This window comes from Bombina bombina, chromosome 5 (genome assembly GCF_027579735.1).
Source record: "Bombina bombina isolate aBomBom1 chromosome 5, aBomBom1.pri, whole genome shotgun sequence".
Lineage (NCBI taxonomy): Eukaryota > Metazoa > Chordata > Amphibia > Anura > Bombinatoridae > Bombina > Bombina bombina.
This window is the reverse complement of record NC_069503.1, coordinates 1,127,406,272-1,127,420,999: the sequence shown is the minus strand read 5'-3', so window position 1 is coordinate 1,127,420,999 and position 14,728 is coordinate 1,127,406,272. Positions and strand designations below refer to the sequence as shown.

The 14,728-nt window shown below is 37.2% G+C and overlaps 1 protein-coding gene across 1 annotated transcript in view; it reads left to right on the top strand.

The window, feature by feature from the left end:
- Positions 1-14,728, top strand: part of LOC128661744 (lymphocyte antigen 6E-like) — a 164,361-nt gene continuing 149,633 nt past the window's right edge. The window contains exon 1 of the mRNA XM_053715964.1: positions 1-22. Within this exon, the coding sequence (XP_053571939.1) occupies positions 1-22 (22 nt within the window). The remainder of the gene's footprint in view (positions 23-14,728) is intronic.

Genomic DNA, 14,728 nt, shown 5'->3' with positions numbered 1-14,728 from the left:
ATGGGTATTATTGGATGTGTTGGTAATAGACGTTTAGATTGATCTACTGTGAAAATCCCCAAAGAGACAGCCTCCTCAAGGAGTTTAGAAAGTTGTTTAGAGAAAGTGAGTGTGGGATTAGACTCAAGTTTCCTATAAGTATTTCTGTCAGAGAGCTGTCTATTTGCCTCTATCATGTAATCTGACTTGTTGAGGACAACAACATTGCCCCCTTTATCAGAATTACGTATGACAATGTCATTTAAATCTACTATTAAAAATTACTAAATTACAAAAAAATACCAACTAAGTTACACAAAATAAAAAACCACAGTATCAAAAATAAAAAAGAATTACACTTAATCTAAGAGCCCTATCAAAATAAAAAAGACTGTATGTTACGTCACAGATTTAAATTTTTGCCGGTCTGTAGGCTTTGATAACTAGGTCCAATCAAGCTCGCCACAATTATGCTGCGGAATTTCAGCGTATTTGCGGTTGACGGCTTCATAAATATCCCTCTAAGTGCTTTGTTTTGTTATCATGCATTTGTTAATCAGGGAAATCTACTGTATTTGCTGGTTCTTTAAACGGATATTAAACATCAAATACATTGTTGTATTTGAAGCAAATATTAGCCTTAGAATAAAATGTAGATGTATTTTTACAATTATATTAGTTGTTTACATATTGCAGATATAAGTGTAAAGGTTAGCGCCTAGATTTAGAGTTTGTCGATAGCCGACAAAACCAGCGTATAGGGCTTCTAACGCTGGTTTTGGCCGCCCGCTGGTATTTAGAGTTTACTTACCGACACTCCAAAATCTCTGAACGCACAAATCTCTACCGACAGCTCAGACCCAGGAGTTAACATCTACCGACAAAATAAACATCCACGAATCACAAAACAAATATTACACAAAGTACACTTACACTCATACAAACACTACACTATATTTATTTTTCAGATTTTTTTTTTCATCAAAATAGAAAGGATCAAAGTTGCGAGATCTCGGGTGTTAGAAAAAAAATCAACACAAATCCATTTTGCCATTGACTTACATTGACAGACGGGAAAAGACCCTCATATAGCTACATCTAACTAATAATATTATCACAAACATACACTCATCGATGCATACAAAATATATACACCACATTACATACACAAACAAGTTATTTATTACAAAATGAACACGATTTAGCTACTTTTTCACACAAGACCATGACGTCACTCACTTTACGCTCAAAACCAGTCTTGGATTTTATTTACACACACATTTTGAGCCTCCATTGACTTCTATGGGGAAGACGTGCTTGTGCACGTGACAGACAGATTTCCCTAACGCACGCAAAAAGCGTAGACAAAAAAACTCTAAATACCAGCGCTAGAATTCGGAAAATAACTCATGTTTTTCTGCGTTAGCCCCAGCTATGACAAATAGATCAAGAAATGGCTATTTCCCTATGGTGGACTTATGGAGTTTACTTATGGGAAATTCATAACAACATTAAGTTGTATGATACTTTTACATTACATCAACTACAAATCACCATCACTAGTAACAAACATTTCCAACAATTAAATCACATTTAAACGGACACAAAAATAATTGAAACATGTCAGGATTCACAAACAGTAGACAATGGGAAACACCTCTCATTTACCTTTATTATTGCATTTCATTTATTCAACTCATATGCTTGCAGCAACAGCATATCTTCATAGGCTTAACACATGATCAGTCATGGATGCACATACTTTACTTTTATCATTCACTCATACATGTGCATTCAAATGATGGGGGAAAAACACATTACATTCTCTCTAGGAATCACGAAACTGAAAATAGGGATTTTACTGTACTTTTAGCATCATGATTCGATCACAATATACCATTAGGAATTATGTACAATAAGAACATCATTACAACAGATTACAGCTGTCACTTTATGGGAAGGAACAACAATTCGAGACCGCTATATAGATGTCAGCATATGTGGGACACAATCACAATATACGTCTATGTACATAACACGCATCACGCAACCACAAAGCACATATTTATATTTTATTCAGCACACAATAACAATGTAGTCAAATACAACAACACAATGAGGATTTCATAACTACACAGGCAGGTTAATAATATGATGATGTCATTAGAAGATTCAACCATACACATTACAGCTTTACGACTGTACCGCCCCTTTCAGAACTTTACCACTCAATACTACAATACAACATATACATAAACAACAGTTTTGAACAGCATTATTATGCCGATTTGAAAGGGACGCATACAATATTGACATCTCGGCAATCACTTATATATACAATACTACAGATGACAGCCGGAAGTTATTCAGTATTAGTGCGATTTGAAAGGGACGCATACAATATTGACATCTTGGCAATCACTTATATATACAATACTACAGATGACAGCCGTAAGTTATTCAGTATTAGTGCGATTTGAAAGGGACGCATACAATATTGACATCTCGGCAATCACTTATATATACAATACTACAGATGACAGCCGGAAGTTATTCAGTATTAGCGCGATTTGAAAGGGACGCATACAATATTGACATCTCGGCAATCACTTATATATACAATACTACAGATGACAGCCGGAAGTTATTTAGTATTAGTGCGATTTGAAAGGGACACATACAATGTTGTCAGCTCGCAAATCACTTATATATACAATACTACAGATGGCAGCTGTTACTTTATCGTTTACAAACAATATTGCAGCAACATTGATCGATCACATTCTATGCACACATTATACACAACTATGCACTTTCATTCATGTTAGCGTGGATGTGTGCTTTTTACAATAAGATCGCGTTTAATAAATATTTATTACGCATATGAACAAACATTCCAAACATGCACTGTATGTGTGATATTTTACACTTTCACATTGAGATTCATTGGGGGAAAACAACATTTCAGCAAATACCTAAAAAAACGCCCACTTTGAAAGCATTCGCGCCGTTCACATACAAACAAGTGAATACAATTAGCAATCATTACAAACTCACTACCATTGGACTAATTGCACTATAAATCCCCCAAACAACATGCCCAAAGCGTCCATGGTGATCGACATTGTATCAATTTGCTTCTGTGTTTTTGCATACCTTGTTACTCCTTGCGCTGTGTTTGCTCTGCTGTTTGGCTTTGTGCTGCTAAGCTTGGCAAATATGGATGACGATGATCTGGTAGACGCTGCTGGTGCTGCTGTTGGCCAAGTAGCGGTTGATAGAATCAGACAGCCTCGGCGGCTCCGAGTGAGACAAAGGGGTCGTCTGGTTCGAGGTCCTCGTGTATACAGGGTAAGATCCACCTTGGAAAACATGAGCGACTTTGATTTTTATGACAAGTATAGGCTCAATCGCGAACAGCTCATTGGCCTTTACGATGTTCTTAGACCTCATCTGGAGCCACGTATAAGAATAAGGACTGCTGTCCCCGGCATCACTAAGATGCTAAGTTGTATATACGTCTTGGCCTCCGGGAGTTTTCAATCAGGAGAGATGTACATGCATGGCCTGTCTCAAGGTACATTCTCTGGGGTGTTTGATAACTTTCTGGACGCCATGGTACGTGTCAGTAAGCATTACATAGGATTCCCACATAATGATGGTGATTGGAGGCGCCTGAAGCGGGAATTCTTTGCTATTGCTGAATTGCCCAATGTCTTGGGAGCGATTGATTGTACCCATATTGGGCTGCGTGCTCCAGCTGATGACTTGCCCTTTCGAAATCACAAACATTTTTATAGCCTCAACGTGCAGTATGTTTGTGACGCATGGATGAGGATTATGCATGTGTTTGCGAATTTTGGGGGGGCTTGTCATGATGCCCGCATCCTCCCTCTGTCCTCCCTGTGGCGGCAATTTGAGGAAAGACAATTTCCCCCTGGGTATCTCGTTGGTGAGTATTTGTGCACAACATGGTTAATTAGTTTGACAATTGCCACTGTACTTTTAAACTGTTAGTGTAATGTGCAGCTATAGGATGCAATTTAACCATTTATTTCTATTTCCGCAAATGTCTACTTTTAGTTTAAAACAGATATGTAGCATGTCTTACCTTAAATGCTCAGATAGAGAATGCAATTTAACCATGTCATTGTCTGTTTCCGCAAATGTCTAGTTTTAGTTCAATGCAGATATGTAGCATGTCTTACCTTAAATGCTCAGATAGAGAATGCAATTTAACCATTTAGTTTGTATTTTAGACAAGGTCTGGTTTATGCAAAATACGCATATGTAGCATGTCTTAGCTGAAATGGGAAGATAGAGAATAAGATTGAACATTTGTTAGTGGATTATCGTGTACACAAATAAATTTGTTTAATATCATTACATTTTTTTGGATTAAATTTTAATTTTGTTCTGTTCATAATTTATAGGGGATTCTGGTTACATGAGCCGACCTTGGCTCATTACGCCGTTACGTAACCCTACTGATGAGGCTCAGGAGCGCTACAATAGGGCGCACAAGAGAACTAGGGCTGTGGTCGAGAGGATGTTTGGGATCCTCAAAATGAGAAATAAATCCTAACCTAAGTTACAATTAAACCTAACACTACACTATCAATAAATAAATTAAATAAATTAACTACAAGTACCTACAATTAAATAAACTAAACTAAATTACCAAAAAAACAAACACTAAATTACAAAAAATAAAAAAAGATTACAAGAATTTTAAGCTAATTACACCTACTACTCTAAGCCCCCTAATAAAATAACAAAGCCCCCCAAAATAAAAAAAATTCCCTACCCTAATCTAAATTAAAAATGTTAACAGCGCTATTACCTTACCAGCCCTTTAAAGAGCTTTTTGCGGGGCATGCCCCAAAGAAATCAGCTCTTTTGCCTGTAAAAAAACCCACAATACCAACCCCCAACATAACCCAAACCCCCCTTAAATAAACCTAACACTACCCCCCTGAAGATTTCCCTACCTTGAGTCGTGTTCACCCAGCCGGGCACCGATGGACCAAAAGAAGACATCCGGAGCGGCAGAAGTCTTCATCCTATCCGGGTAGAAGAGGACATCCGGACCGGCAGACATCTTCATCCAAGCGGCATCTTCTATCTTCTACCATCCGACGAGGAGAGGCTCCATCTTCAAGACCTCTGGCACGGAACATCCTTCTTCAACGACGACTAGACGACGAATGAAGGTTCCTTTAAGTGACGTCACCCAAGATGGCGTCCCTCAAATTCCGATTGGCTGATAGGGTTCTCTCAGCCAATCGGAATTAAGGTAGGAAAAATCTGATTGGCAGATTCAATCAGCCAATCAGATTGAAGTTCAATCCGATTGGCTGATCCAATCAGCCAATCAGATTGAGCTCGCAATCTATTGGCTGTTCCGATCAGCCAATAGAATGCGAGCTTATCCGATTGAACTTGAATCTGATTGGCTGATTTAATCAGCCAATCAGATTTTTCCTACCTTAATTCCGATTGGCTGATAGAATCCTATCAGCCAATCGGAATTCGAGGGACGCCATCTTGGATGACGTCACTTAAAGGAACCTTCATTCATCGTCTAGTCGTCGTTGAAGAAGGATGTTCTGCACCGGAGGTCTTGAAGATGGAGCCGCTCCTCGTCGGATGGATGAAGATAGAAGATGCCGCTTGGATGAAGATGTCTGCCGGTCCGGATGTCCTCTTCTGCCCGGATGGGATGAAGACTTCTGCCGCTCCAGATGTCTTCTTTTGGTCCATCGGTGCCCGGCTGGGTGAACACGGCTCAAGGTAGGGAGATCTTCAGGGGGGTAGTGTTAGGTTTATTTAAGGGGGGTTTGGGTTAGAGTAGGGGTATGTGGATGGTGGGTTGTAATGTTGGGGGGTGGTATTGTGTTTTTTTTTACAGGCAAAAGAGTTGATTTCTTTGGGGCATGCCCTGCTAAAAGCCCTTTTAAGTGCTGGTAAGGTAATAGAGCAGTTAACTTTTTTAATTTAGATTAGGGTAGGGAATTTTTTTATTTTGGGGGGCTTTGTTATTTTATTAGGGGGGTTAGAGTAGGTGTAATTAGCTTAAAATTCTTGTAATCTTTTTTTATTTTTTGTAATTTAGTGTTTGTGTTTTTTGGTAATTTAGTTTAGTTTATTTAATTGTAGGTAATTGTAGGTACTTGTAGTTCATTTATTTAGTTTATTTATTGATAGTGTAGTGTTAGGTTTAATTGTAACTTAGGTTAGGATTTATTTTACAGGTAATTTGGTAATTATTTTAACTAGGTAGCTATTAAATAGTAAATAACTATTTAATAGCTATTGTACCTAGTTAAAATAAATACAAAGTTGCCTGTAAAATAAATATAAATCCTAAAATAGCTACAATGTAATTATTCGTTATATTGTAGCTATATTAGGGTTTTATTTTACAGGTAAGTATTTAGTTTTAAATAGGAATACTTTAGTTAATATTATTTAATTTATTTCGTTGAGCTCGCATTCTATTGGCTGTTCCGATCAGCCAATAGAATGCGAGCTCAATCTGATTGGCTGATTGGATCGGCCAATCGGATTGAACTAGATTCTGATTGGCTGATTCCATCAGCCAATCAGAAAATTCCTACCTTAATTCCGATTTGCTGATAGAATCCTATCAGCCAATCGGAATTCGAGGGACGCCATCTTGGATGACGTCCCTTAAAGGAACAGTCATTCGTCGTTCAGTCGTCGGTCCGGATGGATGTTCCGCGCTGGAGGTCTTCAGGATCCTGCCGCTTCGCTCCGGATGGAAGAAGATCGAAGATGCCGCTTGGAGAAGATGTTTGCCGGTCCGGATGTCCTCTTCTTGCCGGATAGGAGGAAGACTTTGGAGCCTCTTCTGGACCGGATTATGGATCGCCAACCCCCGCTTGGGTTGGATGAAGATCTTGGAGCCAGGACGGATCGGTGATACCTGGATGGTGAAGACAAGGTAGGAAGATCTTCAGGGGCTTAGTGTTAGGTTTATTTAAGGGGGGTTTGGGTTAGATTAGGGGTATGTGGGTGGTGGGTTGTAATGTTGGGGGGGGGGGGTATTGTATGTTTTTTTTTACAGGCAAAAGAGCTGAAATTCTTGGGGCATGCCCCGCAAAGGGCCCTGTTCAGGGCTGGTAAGGTAAAAGAGCTTGTAACTTTTTTAATTTAGAATAGGGTAGGGAATTTTTTATTTTGGGGGGCTTTGTTATTTTATTAGGGGGCTTAGAGTAGGTGTAATTAGTTTAAAATTGTTGTAATATTTTTCTTATGTTTGTAAATATTTTTTTATTTTCTGTAACTTAGTTCTTTTTTATTTTTTGTACTTTAGCTAGTTTATTTAATTGTATTTATTTGTAGGAATTGTGTTTAATTAATTTATTGATAGTGTAGTGTTAGGTTAATTGTAGGTAATTGTAGGTAGTTTATTTAATTATTTTATTGATAGGGTAGTGTTAGGTTTAATTATAACTTAGGTTAGGATTTATTTTACAGGTAAATTTGTTATTATTTTAACTAGGTAACTATTAAATAGTTCTTAACTATTTAATAGCTATTTTACCTGGTTAAAATAATAACAAAGTTGCCTGTAAAATAAATATTAATCCTAAAATAGCTATAATATAATTATAATTTATATTGTAGCTATATTATGATTTATTTTACAGGTAAGTATTTAGCTTTAAATAGGAATAATTTATTTAATAAGAGTTAATTTATTTCGTTAGATAAAAATTATATTTAACTTAGGGGGGTGTTAGTGTTAGGGTTAGACTTAGCTTTAGGGGTTAATACATTTATTAGAATAGCGGTGAGCTCCGGTCGGCAGATTAGGGGTTAATAATTGAAGTTAGGTGTCGGCGATGTTAGGGAGGGCAGATTAGGGGTTAATACTATTTATGATAGGGTTAGTGAGGCGGATTAGGGGTTAATACATTTATTATAGTAGCGCTCAGGTCCGCTCGGCAGATTAGGGGTTAATAAGTGTAGGCAGGTGTCGGCGACGTTGAGGGGGGCAGATTAGGGGTTAATAAATATAATATAGGGGTCGGCGATGTTAGGGCAGCAGATTAGGGGTACATAGGGATAACGTAGGTGGCGGCGCTTTGCGGTCGGAAGATTAGGGGTTAATTATTTTAAGTAGCTGGCGGCGACGTTGTGGGGGGCAAGTTAGGGGTTAATAAATGTAATACAGGGGTCGGCGGGGTTAGGGGCAGCAGATTAGGGGTACATAAGTATAACGTAGGTGGCGGTCGGCAGATTAGGGGTTAAAAATTTTAATCGAGTGGCGGCGGTGTGGGGGGACCTCGGTTTAGGGGTACATAGGTAGTTTATGGGTGTTAGTGTACTTTAGGGTACAGTAGTTAAGAGCTTTATAAACCGGCGTTAGCCAGAAAGCTCTTAACTCCTGCTATTTTCAGGCGGCTGGAATCTTGTCGTTAGAGCTCTAACGCTCACTTCAGAAACGACTCTAAATACCAGCGTTAGAAAGATCCCATTGAAAATATAGTCTACGCAAATGGCGTAGGGGGATCTGCGGTATGGAAAAGTCGCGGCTGAAAAGTGAGCGTTAGACCCTTTAATCACTGACTCCAATTACCAGCGGGCGGCCAAAACCAGCGTTAGGAGCCTCTAACGCTGGTTTTGACGGCTACCGCCGAACTCCAAATCTAGGCCTAAGTTAATACATTCAATGGGTGACCATTTGGTTCACTCTAAATGGATAAAGAATGTTATTCTGGTTGTTAGGGGTTATCTGGGTTAGATTGATTCAATATCTGTGGTGTTGTGTGTGTGAGAATCTAAAAGGATTGTGTTTTCGTTGTACCTTCTAGGTAAACGGTACTTAGTAATATGATATCTCATCACATGCCAGAAATACAATACAAGTCTTTGTTGCACAGAGTTGATTCTGCTTAATACCCACTCTGATTCTTCAATCATATAATATATTCCTGTTTATGTACACAGGTTATAGGTTTTATATCTTTGTTGCACAGAGTTAATTCTGTTTAACACCCACTCAGATTCTTCGATCATATAATATTTTCCTGTTTATGAACACAGGTTATAGGTTTTACATCAATGATTCATATCCATTGACTTAGTTTGGTACTGACATAGGAAAGTCCCTGTTAATCTATGTGCACAGATTATAGATTTTACATCAATGATTCATATCTATTGACTTAGTTAGGTACCTACATAGGAGAGTCCCTGTTAATATATTGATTCTCAGAAACACAGAACTAATTGTGTGCCTTGTTTTGTATGATCACAGTATCTATCAGTATCTATCTGTCAGTTTCTATCATATAATTCAAACTCCTTAGTGATATATTGTATCTCAATTCAGGGTTTCTTTTATAAGCACTGAACCTTTCTAAATAGCTATATGTGAATGGGATTAACTTATCAGATGGTTTCTAGATAATAATATGTTTATTATAGTTCTACAATATCTAGATAGAGTCATATATCAGTGGCAGTCAGAGCGCTACAACTTCATGGTACGATTAATGCCTAAATATTCACCTATCTCCATCTATAATCCGAATTCTATGTAGTGAGATAAAAGTGCTTACAATATTTTCATAAACCTCTTAGTGCAAAAATATTGCTTTTGAATCAGCTACGGTTTAGGATCACATTAGTCCAACTATGTTATTAGATAGATTAACTTTAAAGAGCGTCGGTACTACTGAATGGGTATTGCAGATATCTGACGGTATTCTATCAGGTAAATGTAATATAGCATACCGCTCTATGTAACTGAGAGACTAGTAGTTCTCCCCTCGAGTTAGATATAGTATCCAGGTACTAACACAATGTTAAGTTCCGTATAGTGCCTAGTAATCTAGGAATGGTACGTCGACTGATAGTGTCGTTTCTTAATAATATTGTGTACTTAGTTATATACCTATTTCAATATATTGGAGATTGTCACGTCTCTCTACTTAGCTAAACAATGTGTTACCGCTGATTTCGGTTCAGCGTTATGGGTTAGCAGGCTGTAGTTACCAAGTAATTTAACGAGTTACCCCCGCATGTTATGTTAGACTAATACATTTAAAATTATAGTTATCATTGTATTTACAAAATTTTAACAGAGTGGTTCTAAAAGAGCGTCTTACTGCTGACGCGTTTCGCCCAAACTGGGCTTTTTCAAAGGCAGCGAGCCCCCGATAGTGACCTTATTTAAAGCGCCGTAAACCGGAAGTTCCGCCTTCTCGTGGAATCTATTGGTTATCAACTTGTCCATCATAAGGATTCCATCGTTAAGGTGGTGTATACCATTGTTAATAACGGTGAGGAATTTTCACCGATAGTGTATAGTTTCTTGAATATTCAATATATAGTATATTATTTCTCAGCTCTTTACTTTTAATAGGTTCCTAATTATACTTAATATATATTATTTATAAGCTTTTTTCTTCAAATCTGTCCTTAATTCACGCTGATGTGTATCATAGTGATTTTGTTATGCCATCTATGATGTGATTGGAACGATAATACTGGTCATTACCTTATTCTATTTGGTATTAATGCTAACCTATGGGGTTCTGATCTGAGGTATATACGTGCCACATGATTTAAAAATACATGAAGTTGGGGTTATGTACAGTAGTTTTGAAAAGCTTTACATATTATTTTGATGGGAATACAGGTGGTAGATATTGATCACTGTTTTTCACTATTTTAATTATCATAGGAACGACTAGTGCTTCTTATCATTTAGTTCTAACCTGTTCGGTACCTCTATTGCTTGCTTGTGGTTTACCATTATGTCTGTTATTACATATCATAACTCTCTGGTTAGAATCCACTTCTTATCTTCTACTGATCTTATCTTGGGTACCGTCAACTCTCTATGATTTCCTGGTTATGGTTAGTTCACTAGGTACATCGTGGGTAGGGTTTTTAGCTTGATGAAGGTCATCTCACTAATTCATAACTCGTTAAAGTTATTAACAAATACATACTTATAAATACAAACATATAAGTCAGTTGTGATCTAAAGTCAAAGTCAAAGCTAAATAACAGAATATGTACAGATACTGATATAAATATACAGTATACACAAATTGTCATATAACTGCATGTAACAGACACTACTATACAGAATAGGTACAGATACTGATATAAATATACAGTATACACTAATTGTCATATAACTGCATGTAATAGACACTACTATACAGAATATGTACAGATACTGATATAAATATACAGTATATACTAATTGTCATATAACTGCATGTAATAGACACTACTATACAGAATATGTACAGATACTGATATAAATATACAGTATACACTAATTGTCATATAACTGCATGTAATAGACACTACTATACAGAATATGTACATATACTGATATAAATATATAGTATACACTAATTGTCATATAACTGCATGTAACAGACACTACTATACAGAATATGTACAGATACTGATATAAATATACAGTATACAATAATTGTCATATAACTGTATGTAATAGACACTACTATACAGAATATGTACAGATACTGATATAAATATACAGTATACACTAATTGTCATATAACTGCATGTAATAGACACTACTATACAGAATATGTACAGATACTGATATAAATATACAGTATACACTAATTGTCATATAACTGCATGTAACAGACACTACTATACAGAATATGTACAGATACTGATATAAATATACAGTATACACTAATTGTCATATAACTGCATGTAATTGACACTACTATACAGAATATGTACAGATACTGATATAAATATACAGTATTCACTAATTGTCATATAACTGCATGTAATAGACACTACTATACAGAATATGTATAGATACTGATATAAATATACCGTATTCACATCACTAATTGTCATATAACTGCATGTAACAGACACTACTATACAGAATATGTACAGATACTGCTATAAATATACAGTATACACTAATTGTCATATAACTGCATGTAACAGACACTACTATACAGAATATGTACAGATGCTGATATAAATATACAGTATACACTAATTGTCATATAACTGCATGTAATAGACACTACTATACAGAATATGTACAGATACTGATATAAATATACAGTATACACTAATTGTCATATAACTGCATGTAACAGACACTACTATACAGAATATGTGCAGATACTGATATAAATATACAGTATACACCAATTGTCATATAACGGCATGTAATAGATAGTGATGTCGCGAATAGTTCGCCGACGAATAGTTCCCGGCGAACATAGCATGTTCACGTTTGCCTCGGCGGGCGAACATATGTGATGTTCGATCCGCCCCCTATTCGTCATCATTGAGTAAACTTTGACCCTGTACCTCACAGTCAGAAGACACATTACAGACAATCAGCAGCAGGCGCTCCCTCCCAGACCCTCCCACCTCCTGGACAGCATCCATTTTAGATTCATTTGGAAGCTGCATTCTTAGTGAGAGGAGGGACAGTGTAGCTGCTGCTGATTTAATAGGGAAATCGATAGCTATGCTAGTGTATTCAGTGTCCACTACAGTCCTGAAGAACTCATCTGATCTCTTCTGTAAGGACAGCACCCCAAAAAGCCCTTTTTAGGGCTAGAACATCTGCTTTTTTTTTTTTTTTTCCTGTGTAATCTAATTGCAGTTGCCTGCCTGCCAGCGTGTGTGTCAGGCTCAAAGCGTATACTGTGCCCACTTGTTCAGTGCCACCACTCATATCTGGTGTAACAGTAGTGTACATTTAAATACAAAAAAACCTTTTTTGACTGTGAAATAATAGCAGACAGCTGCCAGTACCCAAGATGGCCACCAATAAGGCAGATGGGGAGGGTTAGAGAGCTGTTTTGGGGGGGATCAGGGAGGTTGGGGGCTAAGGGGGGATGCTACACCACAGCATATGTAAATATGCTATAAAAAAAAATAAAAAAATGTAAAAACCTTTTATTTTAGTACTGGCAGACTTTCTGCCAGTACTTAAGATGGCGGGGACAATTGTGGGGTGGGGGAGGGAAGGGAGCTGTTTGGGAGGGATCAGGGGATCTGATGTGTCAGGTGGGAGGCTGATCTCTACACTAAAGCTAAAATTAACCCTGCAAGCTCCCTACAAACTACCTAATTAACCCCTTCACTGCTAGCCATAATACACGTGTGATGTGCAGCAGCATTTAGCGGCCTTCTAATTACCAGAAAGCAACGCCAAAGTCATATATGTCTGCTATTTCTGAACAAAGGGGATCCCAGAGAAGCATTTACAACCATTTGTGCCATAATTGCACAAGCTGTTTGTAAATAATTTCAGTGAGAAACCTAAAATTGCGAAAAAATTGTTTTTTTTTAAATTTGATCGCATTTGGCGGTGAAATGGTGGCATGAAATATACCAAAATGGGCCTAGATCAATACTTTGGGTTGTCTACTACACTACACTTAAGCTAAAATTAACTCTACAAGCTGCCTACATGCTCCCTAATTAACCCCTTCACTGCTGGGCATAAAACACGTGTGGTGCGCAGTGGCATTTAGCAGCCTTCTAATTGCCAAAAAGCAACGCCAAAGCCATATAAGTCTGCTATTTCTGAACAAAGGGGATCCCAGAGAAGCCTTTACAACAATTTATGCCATTTAGCAGCCTTCTAATTACCAAAAAGCAACGCCAAAGCCATATAAGTCTGCTATAATGGCATGTCTGGCACACAGTGTTGGGGCAAGGGTCCATCTGACCACTGATACCTGGTCTGCAAAGCATGGTCAGGGCAGGTATATCACCTACACTGCGCACTGTGAAGCGGGCGTAACCCTTACACGTAACCCTTACACTACCTGATCGATACAACATCATACATAATGTTTTAAAGCACGCTATTCCAAACAGTTTAGGAATGTTAGGTGATTTATGCCCTTTATGGATTAAAACCAGACTCTGCATCAACTATGTAATTTTCCATGGGAGTTTTGCCATGGATCCCACTCCAGCATGCCACAGTCCAGGTGTTAGTGCCCTTGAAACAACTTTTCCATCACTATTGTGGCCAGAAAGAGTCCCTGTGGGTTTTAAAATTCGCCTGCCTATTGAAGTCTATGGCGGTTCGCCCGGATCGCCGGTTCGCAAACTTTTGTACAGTATACACTAATTGTCATATAACTGCATGTAATAGACTCTAAGATACAGAATATGTACAGATACTGATATAAATATACAGTATACACTAATTGTCATATAACTGCATGTAATATACACTACTATACAGAATATGTACAGATACTGATATAAATATACAGTATACACTAATTGTCATATAACTGCATGTAACAGACACTACTATAAAGAATATGTACAGATACTGATATAAATATACAGTATACACTAATTGTCATATAACTGCATGCAATAGACACTACTATACAGAATATGTACAGATACTGATATAAATATACAGTATACACTAATTGTCATATAACTGCATGTAATAGACACTACTATACAGAATATGTACATATACTGATATAAATATACAGTATACACTTATTGTCATATAACTGCATGTAACAGACACTACTATACAGAATATGTTTAGCTACTGATATAAATATACAGTATACACTAATTGTCATATAACTGCATGTAACAGACAGTACTATACAGAACATGTACAGATACTGATATAAATATACAGTATACACTAATTGTCTTATAACTGCATGTAATAGACACTACTATACAGAATATG